This window comes from Hirundo rustica, chromosome Z, assembly GCF_015227805.2.
Source record: "Hirundo rustica isolate bHirRus1 chromosome Z, bHirRus1.pri.v3, whole genome shotgun sequence".
NCBI classification, from domain to species: Eukaryota; Metazoa; Chordata; class Aves; order Passeriformes; family Hirundinidae; genus Hirundo; species Hirundo rustica.
In genome coordinates this window covers 29,647,254-29,662,081 of record NC_053488.1, presented here as the reverse complement: position 1 = coordinate 29,662,081, position 14,828 = coordinate 29,647,254, and the positions used below count along the sequence as shown (strand labels likewise).

The 14,828-nt window shown below is 34.7% G+C and overlaps 1 protein-coding gene across 15 annotated transcripts in view; it reads left to right on the top strand.

Annotated features, from left to right (window-relative positions):
• The window catches only part of PTPRD (protein tyrosine phosphatase receptor type D), a 481,306-nt gene that overhangs the window by 413,386 nt on the left and 53,092 nt on the right, over positions 1-14,828 (top strand). For all 15 annotated transcript variants that reach the window (XM_058424005.1, XM_058424010.1, XM_058424007.1 and 12 more), the window contains one exon: positions 5,420-5,543. In XM_058424005.1, coding sequence (XP_058279988.1) covers positions 5,420-5,543 — 124 coding nt within the window. The remainder of the gene's footprint in view (positions 1-5,419; positions 5,544-14,828) is intronic.

Sequence of the window (14,828 nt, the reverse complement as noted above, 5' to 3'; positions counted from 1 at the left end):
TTCTCAGGAATATTAATTTGCTATCATTTTAGGGGCTTATAGGGAAAAATGGAGAAATTAATGAAGAATTTCACTCCTTTACTCTTTCCTTGAAATAAAAAATGTGGACATTGCTTTAAAAATATGATGAAAAGTATGTTGAAAATTTAAAGTAGCATAGTGTCCTACGTGAGACAGTTTTAAAGTTTAGTTTATAAGACCTGCTGCATTTCATGCACAATATAAAACAAAACAGCAGAATGCTTTAGCCACAAAAATATTTAAACAAAGCAAGGTTTTTTCATTATTCAGGTATTTGTCTGCTCCTGATATTTTTTTTCTACCTGAAGTTGACTGTAATCCCCAGTTTTCAACACCAAATTATTTCCATTACAACTGGTTAGGATATCATGGTCAAACTATTTTAATTGCAACTAGGGAATAAGCAGATTATGTTTAAGACTGGTGGTAAAGAAATACAAACCAATATGATTAATTTTCAAAAACTAGGGGGTTTATAGCTTTTTGAAATAAAGAGTCTTCTCCAAGGATGTCTTTAGCTGTATGCTTATATAGGTTGTTTGATTTAATTGGAATCAGGTTTAGTGTAATTTCATTTAGTCATAGGAGTATTAGCTTGATACTCTGAAAAAAACTTTTTTTTTTTTTTTTAGGGAAATTTACAAAAGCTTTTGGAAAAAAGCCTTCTTTTATTTCTTGCTACTCCTGAACAGTTAGGTCTCTTCACTTTGAGAGTTAACAGAAAATGTCAAATCTGCAGTTTTAACTGTTTTTAGGACCAGGATGCAAACTCAAATATGACTTCAAAAGAAGTTTTAGCTATATGTGAAGGTTTTCCCCCATATTCTTGAAAATTATACCCTTTGCAGAGAAATGGGAAAGTCTCCATCTTAATTAAAAAAACGTCATTCCAGCTGACAAATTGCCATGATCATGAATTAATATTCATGCATCTAGCATTCACATTTGGTAATGTAGCATGTAAATCTCATTCTACTAGCAAGTTTCCTGTGTAATACAATAGCAGTCTGTTACAGGTTCATCTGCTGTGGTATGAAATTCTCCTCATAGTTGCTGACATTGGTAAAAGAGAGTCAAACTTAATTTTTCTGCATAGCTGTGTTCTGAGTCTCTGTTGACATGATCTCCAGTTTTTCTTTTTCGTTCTACTTTGCCTTTCATTCTACTTTTCATTCTACCTTGCCTACCTGATCTTAGGTTTCTCTGTGAAGCCGTGGTCATTGGTGATTTAATTCAAGCCACAACCACTGCACCTACGGTGCTTGAAAATTTTGGTTACTGTGATTATTAGTCAGTGAACTATTTTATGGATGGTGCATTGTGAGAGTAAACATTGCTCAAGTCTTTTCCTACTATCAGATCACATTTGCTTAAGGAGCCAGCCATTTAGAACACACTAGCTGAAAGATTTGTCAAAGCATGGGAGGGAAATAACAGTATTGCAAATACTTTTTTTTATTATTATTTTAAATATTTAATTTTTATTTAATTATTCTTTTGCACAAAGTACCCATACTACACAGTTGTGCTGTGAAAAAATCCACTTTTATTAATGACAGCTTTATTGAAGGCAAGCTTTCAGAATGAAAATACTAGAAATCCTATTAAAGTGTCATCCATTAAACCATTAAAGTACTCATTAAAACTGTTAGTACAGACTTGTTATTCATGAGTTATTGGTCTTTCACACTTCTGAAATGTATCTGCCAATACCGCTCAACTCTTTCTTCCAGTGTGGCTAAGTCTGAGGAAATACAGATTAACTTTCTTTTGACAAATGCTTTATGAGAGTGGTAAGGCCATAAAGTGGTTCAGATTGGTGAGGAAAATAGGAAAGATTAAAGTTCAATCCATTTGCCTGTTTCTGATAATTTATGTTAACTATGTCTGCATGCAGACCTAAATATTAATCACCAAACTACACCATCTGGCCATACATCATACAATGCGTATGTTTGGGTTTTTTCTTGATATGAAACGGTAGCTTTAGAATGCTTAAACATTAAGGAGTGAAAAGTGGAAGAATAATACTGAATACTGAACAGTTGAAGCTAAGCTTTAAATTTAAAGTTTTCTTTCTGTAAATTCACATGAAAAGTAGGTATAATATAGAGCTGAATCTGTTTCTCATAATGGATAAGAATCTCAGGCCATAATTTTCAATGTATATGCAAAACTGCAGTTTAAACTTACTGTTTGCAGGCATTTTTTATCATTATTTTTTACATCCTGTTTTGTTTTATATGATTTAAAGCCAGAGTCCTGCAGTCCAGGCTTAAAAATAGCAGCATGTTAGGCAGCCGGTTTATTCAGTTATTTTCCAGTTTTCTTGTCTAATGTAAAGAGAAAGTGTCTGTGACATCTTATATTGAGAAGTAATTTCCAGAATATTTTGGCAGTGTAGGTAAAAACGTAAAAGATAAGGCAGATGGTCTGCTTTAGTTATGTGTCTAGAACAATGCAGAGTAGTGCAATGCTTCATTCTAGGGCAGTGGACTGTGGTTTAGATAGCATGTTTCCATATATGTCTCTTTAAAAATGCTGACTGGTTGCTCACAGATATTATAGATGTGCATTATTCCTGATCAAATTAGCAATTTTATTTTAAAAGTTAATTGGACTATAACATAGTAATAGATAGTTAGCATCTTCTGTACTATGTGTATGTTCTAAATTACTAGAATTCTCAGATAATTACATAAAAATTATTTTCCAAAGTTCTGAAAACTTGACCTGTAAATACCCTGCACGTTTTCTTATTTACCAGCATTAACTCAAAAAGGAAAAGAGGGGAGATTTGTGCTGAGAGAAGACATTATGTAAATTTTATTACTTTTCAAGGCCTATGATATAAGTGAATTGCTGGCCTGTTGGTAAAGAGGTATATTACATGTCTTAAATATAGTAGATATGTAAATAGCTCTACTCTTCCTAGCACTGATGGAAATATGCTCCAAATTCTTTCTCTGCACCTTTGATGAAATAAATAGCACTTAGAAGTAAAGATAAAATACTAATGTTTTTAAATTACACAGTGCACACCCACTTCAAAATTCTACCAGCCATCCTTCTCAGAGCATGGGAAAACATTACTAGAATAAAACTAAATTGTAAGAAAAAGGAATAGAAATTTTACAGAGTGAAATCAGAGAGTAAAATTTTACTATTTGCTGTATTGATGGATAAGAATTTCACTTTGCAGTCAGAAGTAGTAATATTTTTGTTGGAGAAGGGTGAAGCCCTGCTCTTGGATCGGATCACTATGTTTATACTTAAGCACAGCACAGAAGTGATGTCTACCTTTGCAAGTGGCAAAATGCTAGATAGGGGATAGTTCATTGTCCCTTTAGAGGCAAACAAAATACAATAGGACTCAAAAAAAAAAAAAATTGCATCACCAGTTTTGCAAATCTCTTAGTCAGTAGTCTATGTAGATACTAACTTAACAATGATAAGCTCCTAATACTATTGACATTATGTTAATCATAGACACACAAATTTCTAAGATAGTGCATCCAAATAGTTTGGTGTCAAAAACTGTGTAAAAGGTTGAAAAATCAGGTTCATTCAGAGCTGCATTTAAGAATGCCTTTTGAACTATTACTAACACACGTAGTGATATAATTCAAATTAATCATATCCAAAGCACAAGTAGAATTTTCATGACCTTCATCATGCTCCCAAGCATTTAATTTCATCCTCATTCCTCTAAACAGTCCCAGTTCATTTCCTTTTGAGGGGCTCCTAAGCACTCTATCTCAGTTGCTGTAGGCAAGGGGTGAGCCAGAACCTGACCCATCCCATTCCTCTACTCTCCATAGTTAGATTTTGCTGGACTTTATAACTTTTATGTTATAGAAGTTAATTGAGCCTAGGATATCGGTTAATAGGGTAAGGCACTTGTTTTTCTGCGGTATTTGTTTTCCTGAAGACAAATGTTTATCTATCAGGCAGCCAGGCAAAATGATTTTTTTTTTTTTTTTTTTTAATAATCTCAGTAAAACAAAGTAATTCTCAAAATATTAAATAAATAAATTGTATAAAATATGTAAAGATGCATGAGAATGAAGTCATTTTCAGACTGGCCAAATTTCCAGTCTAAGGGATAAGTACTAGTAAAACTACATTAATTAATTTCACACACGCTCATTGTCAGGTAATACCTACTCTAATAGATTACGGGTCATGCTCTGGGAAGAGTCAGTGAAGCTCTTGGCTTGATGCTATAGTGAGAGCATGGATCTCCTGACTTGTGCCTTGTTGCTGGTCTACTCATGGTAGATGAACATAGTGTTGGTGAACTGCCCTACCGTGGCTTATCTGTGTTACCGTTTTTGGCAGGTTTTTATACTTTACCACTAGCTAGCAATCCAGTTCTTACCAGGATTAAACAGCAGGTATAAACCTCAAGCCATAGCTGTGTATCCATATTGATGAAACTATGTTAAGGTCTCTAATGTTATTGAAAGGGAAGGTAAAACAAGAGGTGATTATTCATGACTTCTCAGTATGAGATGACTTTTCATCCAGCCACTACTATAGTGAGCATAAACAGGTACCATCTGTTACATATTCTGTGTTCACTTTGCTGCATATATAGTTCAACCACAGAGGTAAAAGTATTAGAGTCCGAAGTTTCCCTAGTGGTGGAGGGTGAAGGAGCATGGTGAGTGCTTCGATAATTCCACCATGGAAAATGAATGAAACAGAAAATTAATATCAAATCTGGAAACATATAGTTTTGTTTATGAATAAGATATCATTAAAATTTAAAATATGCCTGAATTACTTATTTATTTTTGATTCAAGGAAATGAAAAGCGAGTTTCTTTATGTAGTCTATGGATGAAACACAGCTAGTTTCCTGAGCAACACTAGTATCGTGGGTTGGCCTGCCATCAAAATGAAAGAACAGGAACATTATTTTTCTTATGGAAAACTTCACGAACCTTTGGAGTTATTTAGTAAACAGGACAGTGGAATTTTTGAACATGTGCACTTAGTAATAAAGGCAAAAATATTTATTCCCCTTCATCCCAATATTTTTGAGATGTATGATATTTATTCATTCTCTATTAAGCTAGAACCCCTTACTTGCCTAAATGAGTGAAAAGATAAAAGGGTGGATAGCTTGCTTTCTCTGAAGACAAAGCACTTGAATTAAACCAAAGCCTATGATTTAAATTCCTCATGGAAATTTCAGATAGATAAATACAAAATGGTTAATATAATATGGTATAATATGTTACAATGTGTCCTGAAGTAATAATTTTTTTCCAAAGGAAAATTATTGCCAGAGCAAACTATGGGAGTTTAGTTTATAATTACCATAAATGAAACAATTATGTAGTCCCTATCTGAAAGTTTCCTTTCCTTTTTTTTCTCTTTGTCTTTTGAAGTCTATTGATCCTGGTCAGCAATTCACATGGGAACATTCTAACCTGGAAGTAAACAAACCAAAGAATAGATATGCAAATGTAATTGCATACGACCATTCTCGCGTTCTGCTCTCAGCAATAGAAGGTAAGGACACCTTTAAAATTTAATTAATTAAATCCTAAATTCTAGAATGATTTTACCAATCAATATCTTTATATAGTAATACAAAGATGTGTTTATTAAAGTACTTCCAGTAAATTCTTGTAATGATGATCCTTTTCTGATGCTTATTGTCAGTAATGTATTATGAACTTTCACTAAAATGTATGTTCATATGCAACCCTGAATGCCAGTGAGTATATGCCAGTGAGTTATCTAAAGTAAATTAATATTGTTGTTTACTTATATTAACACTACAAAGCAAACGTAGCAGTAAAAACACATACTTGAATGGAGGGATTTATTGATCAATGAAATTATCAAGATACCTGCTCATAGAGTTTTACTTTACAAAACTTTCTTGTGGGGAAAAAAATCAGTTCAACTTCTTGTTCTCTGGGGAAATTTTAAAAACTCTCTCTTAGAACTTTAATTTTTCCAATCTAAATGTTAAACTAGAGTTTTTAAACAAATGCATGACATTCTGACATTCTGCATGACACATGCAGACATTCTGGGGATCTTTTCATTGTATCTTTCCTTGTTAAAAAGCTTTCCAAAATCTTAAACACTTTAAAGTTTTATCTGAAGCAAACTATTACAGGTAATCAGCCCTGGGATTTGTGTATGTTTTACCAAGCATTAGGACACACTGGTTTTCACTCAGATGATTTTTCTTATTTTTTGCAATTCTGCCTTACATATTTTCATTTTATTCTATATTGTTGACAGTCAAGTATTATTGGTGGCCATAATCAAACAAATTATTTACTTAAATGACACAATTTAAATGAAAATAAGATTTGTCTTTAGTTAGCTCCAACAGGACTTGAATAAAACACAATACATAAGGTAGAGGGATCTGTATTTAAGGTCATAGTTATTTCAGTCATAGTATGCTACAAGTTAAACTGCTTTTTAATTTATGGTTATAAACAGCTGCTTATCTTTGACTAGTCAGACCTAAAGACACTGGATTTATAGGTGTAATCCACTTTAATATTAGCTGCTTATTGAAGAAAAAGGCAGTCCGACTGACTTGAAGTTTAGATCTTTCCTCATTCATTGCAGCTGCATACCATAGACTTTGATAACACAGATAAGAGCTTCTCAAATGTACTAGCAATTTTTAATGATTACCTTGAAGAATTTGCATATGATAATCTTCTTGTATTTGTTCCACCTTTGAGGTTCATGTAGCCTGACAACATTTTTTGCAACATCACTTACAATTTTTCATATTGCCTTGTGAAAGAACAAAGCTGTGTAGAAACCTGCCTCTACCTGGTAGAACTACCTGTCTCAACACTGAAGAGAGGGTATATGTTAGCAGTATATGTTGATGTTACTCAATAAATGTGTCCATTTCTGTCTCACTAGTCCAGACAAGAAGTCAACGTACATGGTCTGAATAGGTCAGGAACAGCAACTGGACAACTTTTCTGAATGTTATGTAAAGTTCTTCAGAACAAAATGCTTAACTCAGGAATAAGTTTAACTGGCAAAGAGAAGACTCAAGTTTTTCTAGGGATTTTGTTTGGAAAAAAGAGTTGTGTAAAGGAGGAGAGGAGGAGAGAAGGAGAGAAAAAAAATTAAATGGAAACAAATTAGCCTACTCAAAGTGATTACTAGAAAGTCTTGAGAAATAGCTAGCAGAGATTTGAAATTAGTTCTTTTCAACTATTGGTAATATCAAATTGTTAAAAATTGCATTAGCTCTGACACACAAGGCTCACTAACACTTTCAAAGTATTTATTTTGGTACCTTTCATAACTCCTGTTCAAAACTGGTTTTGAATCCACACTAAGTTTTTGACCTAATTACATACAGCATGAGATTCCACAACATAATTGTTCATTTCACAGAAATATTTTTCTTATCACTGTTTAAATTTTACTACACTAGATGTCCCTCTGAACAGAAAACTCATGTTGGATGTGGTAATTTGGTTTTCCTCCTGAAAAGAAAATTTTACTTTGCAAAATTTTGTTCCCATGTTCTTGAAATCTGATTGAAGTCTTGAAATCAGCTCATGTTGTGCTGTCTTTTGCTGTTTCTGAGATGGATGCTTGGAATTTTAAAGCATAATGACAGAAGGTTAGAATGTAGTGAAGTTTATTCTGTGCATCTAAATAGATTTAAGGGAGAATTTACTGATTAAAAGACAAACAGATTGAGATAAAACAGCTAGATTAGAGATCTTCAACCTCTGAGAGGTAAATAAAAATTCAGGGGGTGGGGAGGAATTGAATAAACCTTTTGCATTTTAAAAAGTCTTGCCTATTCTTTTAGGAGATAACCATGACCAAAAAGTCTTCTGTATGTGGAGATATTCACATAATGTCAGGTAGAAGAAAAAAAACCAAAACAGGAACCTATCATATTTCAGTAGGTTAATTTTTTTTAAAATGGGAAATTTAGGGACTTTAAAATGCTGCTAACACTTGAAAACTCTGGCTGTAATACAAATGGTCAAGAAAGAAAAGGCAAGAAGCTGCTGATATTCTTGTCTGATGGCCAGTTGCCAGTAAATCAGCTCTGAGTATGCAGACCATCATTGTAAGACTTAGAAATTGTTTGCAGCATTGTAACTACCAAAGAGTCATGACCTGTACAAACTATTTGCACTTTCTCACATCACATTTATGTTGCCCACTGTTATCAATACATAGTATATATAGTAGTATAATTGTATGGCCCCTCACCCTACGAGCTTGGAGTGCCTTAAAAACAACAAAAGTATTTTGGTGATGGATACAGAAATATCCATACAGAATATGGATGCAGAAGGATCAGTGAAGTCGATTTCATGGTGTTAGAGCCCCTGTGAAGTAGATTTAATTGAGTAGACTGTCTGGTGGCTGTCTCAACAACAATGCTGAGACAAGTTGTAGGTGTATGAGTCTACTGATACTGTAATAGTTATAACTTAAGTGCTACCGGTTTTGACACCCTTGAAATCTGCTCCGAACAATTTTTCCTGCATGTGTAGCCATACTTTTCATTAGGAAAAGCTTCAAGAAAACATCTGGTGGTTTTGTTCTTGACTGACTAATGAAGATTTGGTATGTGTTTACTGTGGACACTCTTACTGAAATTGGGTTTTGCAGGAAGTATCGAACCAGATATCATTTCATTTCGTATTAGTAGAGGCACTCATCATCTCTTCTAGTGCATCATTTAGAGTATAAATTAATATTTCTATTCAAGAAAAGATTCCTTTGGCTGCTAACTGCTGTGTTACTCAGTGTTTAAGAGTTAAAGATATTACTAAACCCAGCTTCACACAGCAGTAAAATAATCACAGTACAATGACATCATGTTAGATTTCAATATCTGCTTTGTAGTATTGTGAAACAACACTGCAATCTGCACATACTGCCATGCATTGTGGATAGTGTCCTGATGCAATGCTCTTATCTATGCCTCTGAGGGCCTGCGCAGAACAATCTATTTATTTCCATTCTGGACTTCTTAATACTAGACAGTTTTTAGACCAAAACAAAACAAATTTATGCTTCCCTTCTTTTTACTATAAGAGCTTCTCCTTTTTCCCACATTTTTCAGCTGGTCTCCTTTCAAGTTTCTCTTCTGACATACAGATCTTCCAAGTTTCTCATTTTGCCTGCAGATCTTCTACATTCTTAGGTCTCAGTTTGCATACCTACGTTTCACTTATGTCACCTTTCCTTTTTCTTTCAAATACTTCTCTTCTGTCCTCTAAACAATTCCTTTCTTTGTTGTGCCTAATTCTGTGTCTTCTGCTTACTCCTTTTTGACATTGCCTACTTTCCATAAATTCTCTATAATTCAACATTTCTCTTTGAGACTCCACGTCATTCATCCTTTCTCTCTTCACCAGACTCTCCTAGTCTCCTAGCCGTCAAGTCACAATCCAGCTATCTATAGTTTTTCTTTTCCTGACATTTCTTTTTCATTCTTACCTTTCTTTGTTAGGATGATATGTAACAAATTCTCCTCACTCTTTGTAAAAAGCCTTCATTTTACAAATATTTATTGTTAGAGTGCCTTCATAGATTTTGTGTTGCTTCATATTTTATTGAGTTCTTAAAGTACAGTTTTGTGTTTAGGCTATTTCAATTTGATGATTATGTAGATTTTATGTAATAATAACATCCACATAAACACTTGTTAATAGCACCTAGCACCTCTTCATTGATCTGACTGATCAAAGGAATGCCAGTTGATGTAATTTTTTTGGATTTCAGCAAAGCTTTTGATACCCTCTCTCATGATATATGCTTTTGGACAAAAAGTCCAGCATACAGCCGGAAAAATGCATCATGTGATGGGTGAGCACTAGTTCACAGGTCAGGCAGAAGGAATTACAGTGAATGGGATGATATCAGACTGGTGACCTGTCACTTGTGGGTCTCTGCAGGGCTCCACCTTAGGGCTGGTTCTCTTCAACATCTTCTTAAATTACTTGGATGCAGGACTGGAAGGGATGCTAACTATTCTAGCAAATGATAAAAAATTGAGGAAGCTGTTGACTCTCTTGAAGTCAGGGCAGCTCTGCAGAGATTCTTTGACAAATCAGGGGGTTGGACAATCAACAACCACATGAAGTTCAACAAAAAAATGTGCCAGAATCTACACCTGGGATGGGGCAGCCTTAGAAGTACAAACAGATTGGGGAATGAGATGCTGAAGATCAGAAGAGGACCTGGGGAAGCAAGTTGAACATTAGTCAGCAGTGCCCTGGCAGCCAGGAGGATGAACTATGGCCTGAGGGGCATCAGGCACAGCATCACCAGCCAGGGCTCCAGTCACAGCCCACAGCAGGGGGTACATTGTCATGGTAAGTTGTCATCAGGCTGAACAAATACACCAGACCACAAGTCAGGGCTCTCCTGCTTTTATTGTAGACATGCCTTAATTCTAGCAATCAGACAACTATTTAGACTCAAAAAGTGCTGTCTAACAAGCCTTTGCATTCTTACAATCTGCTTCCACAAAAGTGGTGGCTAAAAAGTCCTTAATTTTGTACAGTACACTTATATAGTTATCATATCCTAAAATAAACGCCTCAAAGGTGCTGGCTAACATGTGTCTACTCCTCCCCACTGCAATAAATTTCAGTATGGAGTATGGGATAGAATATGACAGCTGTGCTTTGATCGGACAAAGCAAGAGAAAGAGAGAACAAAGAATGAGTCCTTAGATTCCACGTTGTTCCTGCCATGTGGATGGTGCAGAACTGAGGTAGTGTGACAAAGAGCAAAAGAGAAAGAGATGAAAAAGAGGATAGCAAGGGGCCTGATCTATGTCCTTTTATAGTTAACCTAGTGCATGCCTCTTATGTAAATTAGATTTTTCATACTGTTTTGTTCACACATGCACAACCAGCCTGTGCTTTTTGCTCTGTTCAAAACGCCAGCCATTGATTTAAACCAGTAGTACAACTTCATCAGCACTCTGAGTTCATCATGGTATTTTTCCAACTTGTTTTCAAGCACAACAGAATTTAATCCTATTACTCCACACTATTTGTGTACAATACTAAAAGCACATGTCTTAGGGAAACAGCACAGAAACAAAGCTTTATAATTTAAATTATTTTAAGTAGAAAGACTGTTTGGTACTGAGCCTGAAATAATTTGAAATAATTTCATTATTTGATTGCCATTTGTGAATAAAGTGTGAAGTCTAATTAAAGTTTTTTAAGAGTAAACCTCTCTTCAGGAAATCAAGTAAATCATTCCTAAGGTCTACACTATTAGCCTTGTGGATCTGAGTCTGTGTTGCGCTAAGCTGTACTGCCATCTCAGTTCATGAGTTCTCAGCATAAACTGAGAGCAATACAGTTCATGGGTTTTTTAATCTTCTGTACTTTAATTGTGGCATTGACTAGTTTTATTTCATTGCTCATTCACTCCTACTATGTAAAAACTAGACTTCTTTGTTCTCTTGAGATACTTGAAAATTGACTGTCTTTTAAGCTGAACTACTCATCAGATTCTTCCCCCATTGTGCTTAACTCCTGTCTGGCTAAATAAAGAGATTGCAGACTCTGGTCATTCATCACCATAGTTGAAAATGCTACTAGAAAATAGTTACAGTAGAATCATGGTTCAGGAGCTTGGTCTTTAACTGACTTCTTGTGCAGAAACTGTGTCTCTGCTTTAATGAAATTTGTAAAAGTCAGGTTGTATTGCACAGATTACTCGAAATTTACACTTCAGGTATGCCGCCCTAAAGGTACAGTAAAACCCACTGATGCCAAAAGACTTAGGTAAAGTTCATATCAATATTACAGAATTTAGTTGCTTTGTCCCTTTCTTGACCCATGGTTTTAAAAAACAACTGTTCTTTTAACTATGAAACCCAAATTTAAGTAATGATGGCAATTGCTGCTGTGCTTGTGGGTAAGTTGCCTTCAAGCTATGGCAGCTAAGAAGAGTTTGCAGTATTTCATTGTAGTACAGTCAGACTGGTTGTGATTTGGTTGTTTTTGCGCTATTAAACTTGACAGAAAATTGTTCCGTTTTCTCAGCTCAGAAAGAGGTTATGGCCACAAAAATAATTTCAGAAATGGACATTTTAATACTTAGATTTACTTGTCTTTGATGAATTCTTATGCTTTGTCACTGTACATATTTACAGATATTCAGGTTTTGTATTTGTTATTTTTAACAAATTCATTAGTCCTCTTATGATAACACACCTTCCCTAGAGGGCTTTAAGGATTTTGGAGCAGGATGTGAAAGGGAGGTCGTGCATGAAAACAGTGATGAGAAGAGACTCTGTGAGAAATGGGTATGATACTTAAAGGGGCAATGAGAATGGATAGAGAACAGATAACATACCTAATGGATTCTCTGTGTGAGAGAGACAATGGAGCTGAGTGTTCTGAATCAAGTTGTTCTCTTCATCTCAGCAGTGATAAAACCACATTGAATACTGTATTCTGCTAGAGATAAATCCTTGATGAAAATCTCAGTGTAAGTGTCAGAGCAACACATTTTTGTTTCTCTCTCTCTCTCTCTCTTTTTTTTTTTTTTTTTTTTTTTTTTTTCCTCGCCCCAAAACTTTTTTGGTAATTCATGGAGGTCATGGAGAGTGCTCAGGTTCTGTGGTAAAGAGATTTTCATGTCCATGTCCCAAGTCTATCCTCATATTGTGCAAGGAAGCTGACTTGACTTGTAAAATAATTTTTCTAGCAAGAGGACATACAGAATTTTTTGAGTCCACTTTGCAGAAATCAAGTCGAGAAACAAGTGAAGATTTCCACTTTAATCTAGATTTGAAGAAATGCTCTTTGCAATTATCAGTAATTGCTAATCTTAATTCTTTCTTTCTTAAATCTTATATCAAGGAAGATACAATCTGGAAGCTTTTCTTCATTCTAATTTAAAGAATTAGAATTTATTTAATTTAGAAGTTATATATTTTAATATGATTTATGAACAAATTTCATACAAATTAGTAAGTAGAAGGAGTATTTACAATTTTAGGCATTCTGAATTTTTTTGCATTAGATACTAGTACTGGTTGCTAAATTTGTAAAGATCATTCTTTAGGGAACAGCTTGCAAGAGTTCTCATGCTTAATTTTCACACCGAGTTTGTTCATTATCAGTTTCAGAGGACAGCTTTCCCAGATCATTTAACCACTTTATACAATGTTGTTTTTCATTTTTTTCCTCAGGCTTTTATTTATAACATGTGCTTCAAAGTATGATACCAGGCATCATAATATAATTCTAATTTATGCAGAAAACATTTCTTACCAGCTTTCTCAGTTCCTTTGGTAATAATACCCAGTTGGTGTATTATTACAGATTTCTCCTGTTGGCTTCATTCTTCTTTCTCATCTGTTTTGTGAAAGAAAGATGTTTTATTATCTTGATAGAGGAAGAAAATACAGCATTGTGCCTAGCAGTTGTATTTTCTATATCATTGATTCCTATATCCACAGTAAGAGGTGTCACATAAAACATCTTCAGGTCTACAAGAGTGATGCTTTTGAGCTCCACTTTCTACCTTTCATGGAGGGAAATCACGCTTTTCAGCTGTAGACTATGCAGGTTAACAAGTAGGGGGGGTTGTTTATTTGTTTGTTTGTTTGTTTGTTTTGCTCCTGGAAGAGAGTTTCAGTCAGGTCAAATCAGTCAGACAGTTTTCCTGTGTCCATTCATGCATCGTGCCTGAGGAGTGCCATTTTCTGCCTCTCTTGTAACCCTAAAGTTACAAGCTCTTTCTGTCTCTGAAATATTTCATCAGGTTTTTCTTCTAATTGTGTACAGAAAGTAAAAATAAAAATTTTAGTTTGAATATGATTTGACCATATCAAATAAGAACATATATGGAACTTTATCAGACATGAAGGCAATTTTTTTTGCTAGACTACAGTTGCAGTAACCCATAATTGGAATAATTTCCAGATTATATTGTATCTTACTTACTCTGACATTTAGTCTGTAGGCCCTTTCACTGCTGAGTAAGTAGTGGAATGAAATTGTCAGACTTACCCTGAATGAGTGTTGAAACTATTTAAAATGGTAGCTAAAAAGGAACAGTCAGTTTTAAAGAGGTACCCCGTATTTCCATTCAAATTCAAAATATTTTGGAAAACATTTTCATATATGTTCCACTTCTAGTAAGGAAGGACAGGAGTGTGCAGCTCCAGTAATTCCTGATCACAAGCAAGAGATAATGCATCAGAATAGATTTGAAGATTTGGTTTCTGATAAAAATCTTGGGAAATATTTATTTACAATTTATTCCATTTCATAGCCGAAGAAACTCATTTTTATTGCTTTGTGGCAGGAAAACAGTAATAGTTATACAATAAACTTGGAGCTGGTTGTAGGATAAACTTGGAGCCACCTTGACTCTCTTTCGAAGAGTTTGCGGAACCTGCACCATTTCTTGGGGTTGTAGACTTGTGCATGGCAGATTGGCTGCATAAATATAAGCCATTCATTTCTGCCCAAAGTAACTTCTGTCAATTCCTTCAACAAAACTTACTAAGGTACAGATATCTATATTCACCTAATTAACACTTCTTTGCCACTGAGCCAGCACTGAGATCTCACATGAGTATCTTAGTTCTTTCTCTAATCATCAGTTAAAAAACCAGCAGTGACATAAAAACTGTTCCAGCATGCACATAGTCTGAGTTAAAAGCTGGGCACTGCACTGCTGAATTCAGCATCAGTCTGAGAATTTTAAGTCCATTTTTATCTGTTTCCATGGGCATGGCTGCCTTATTACTGCAGACTAGTAATGTGACCTTTGCTACAG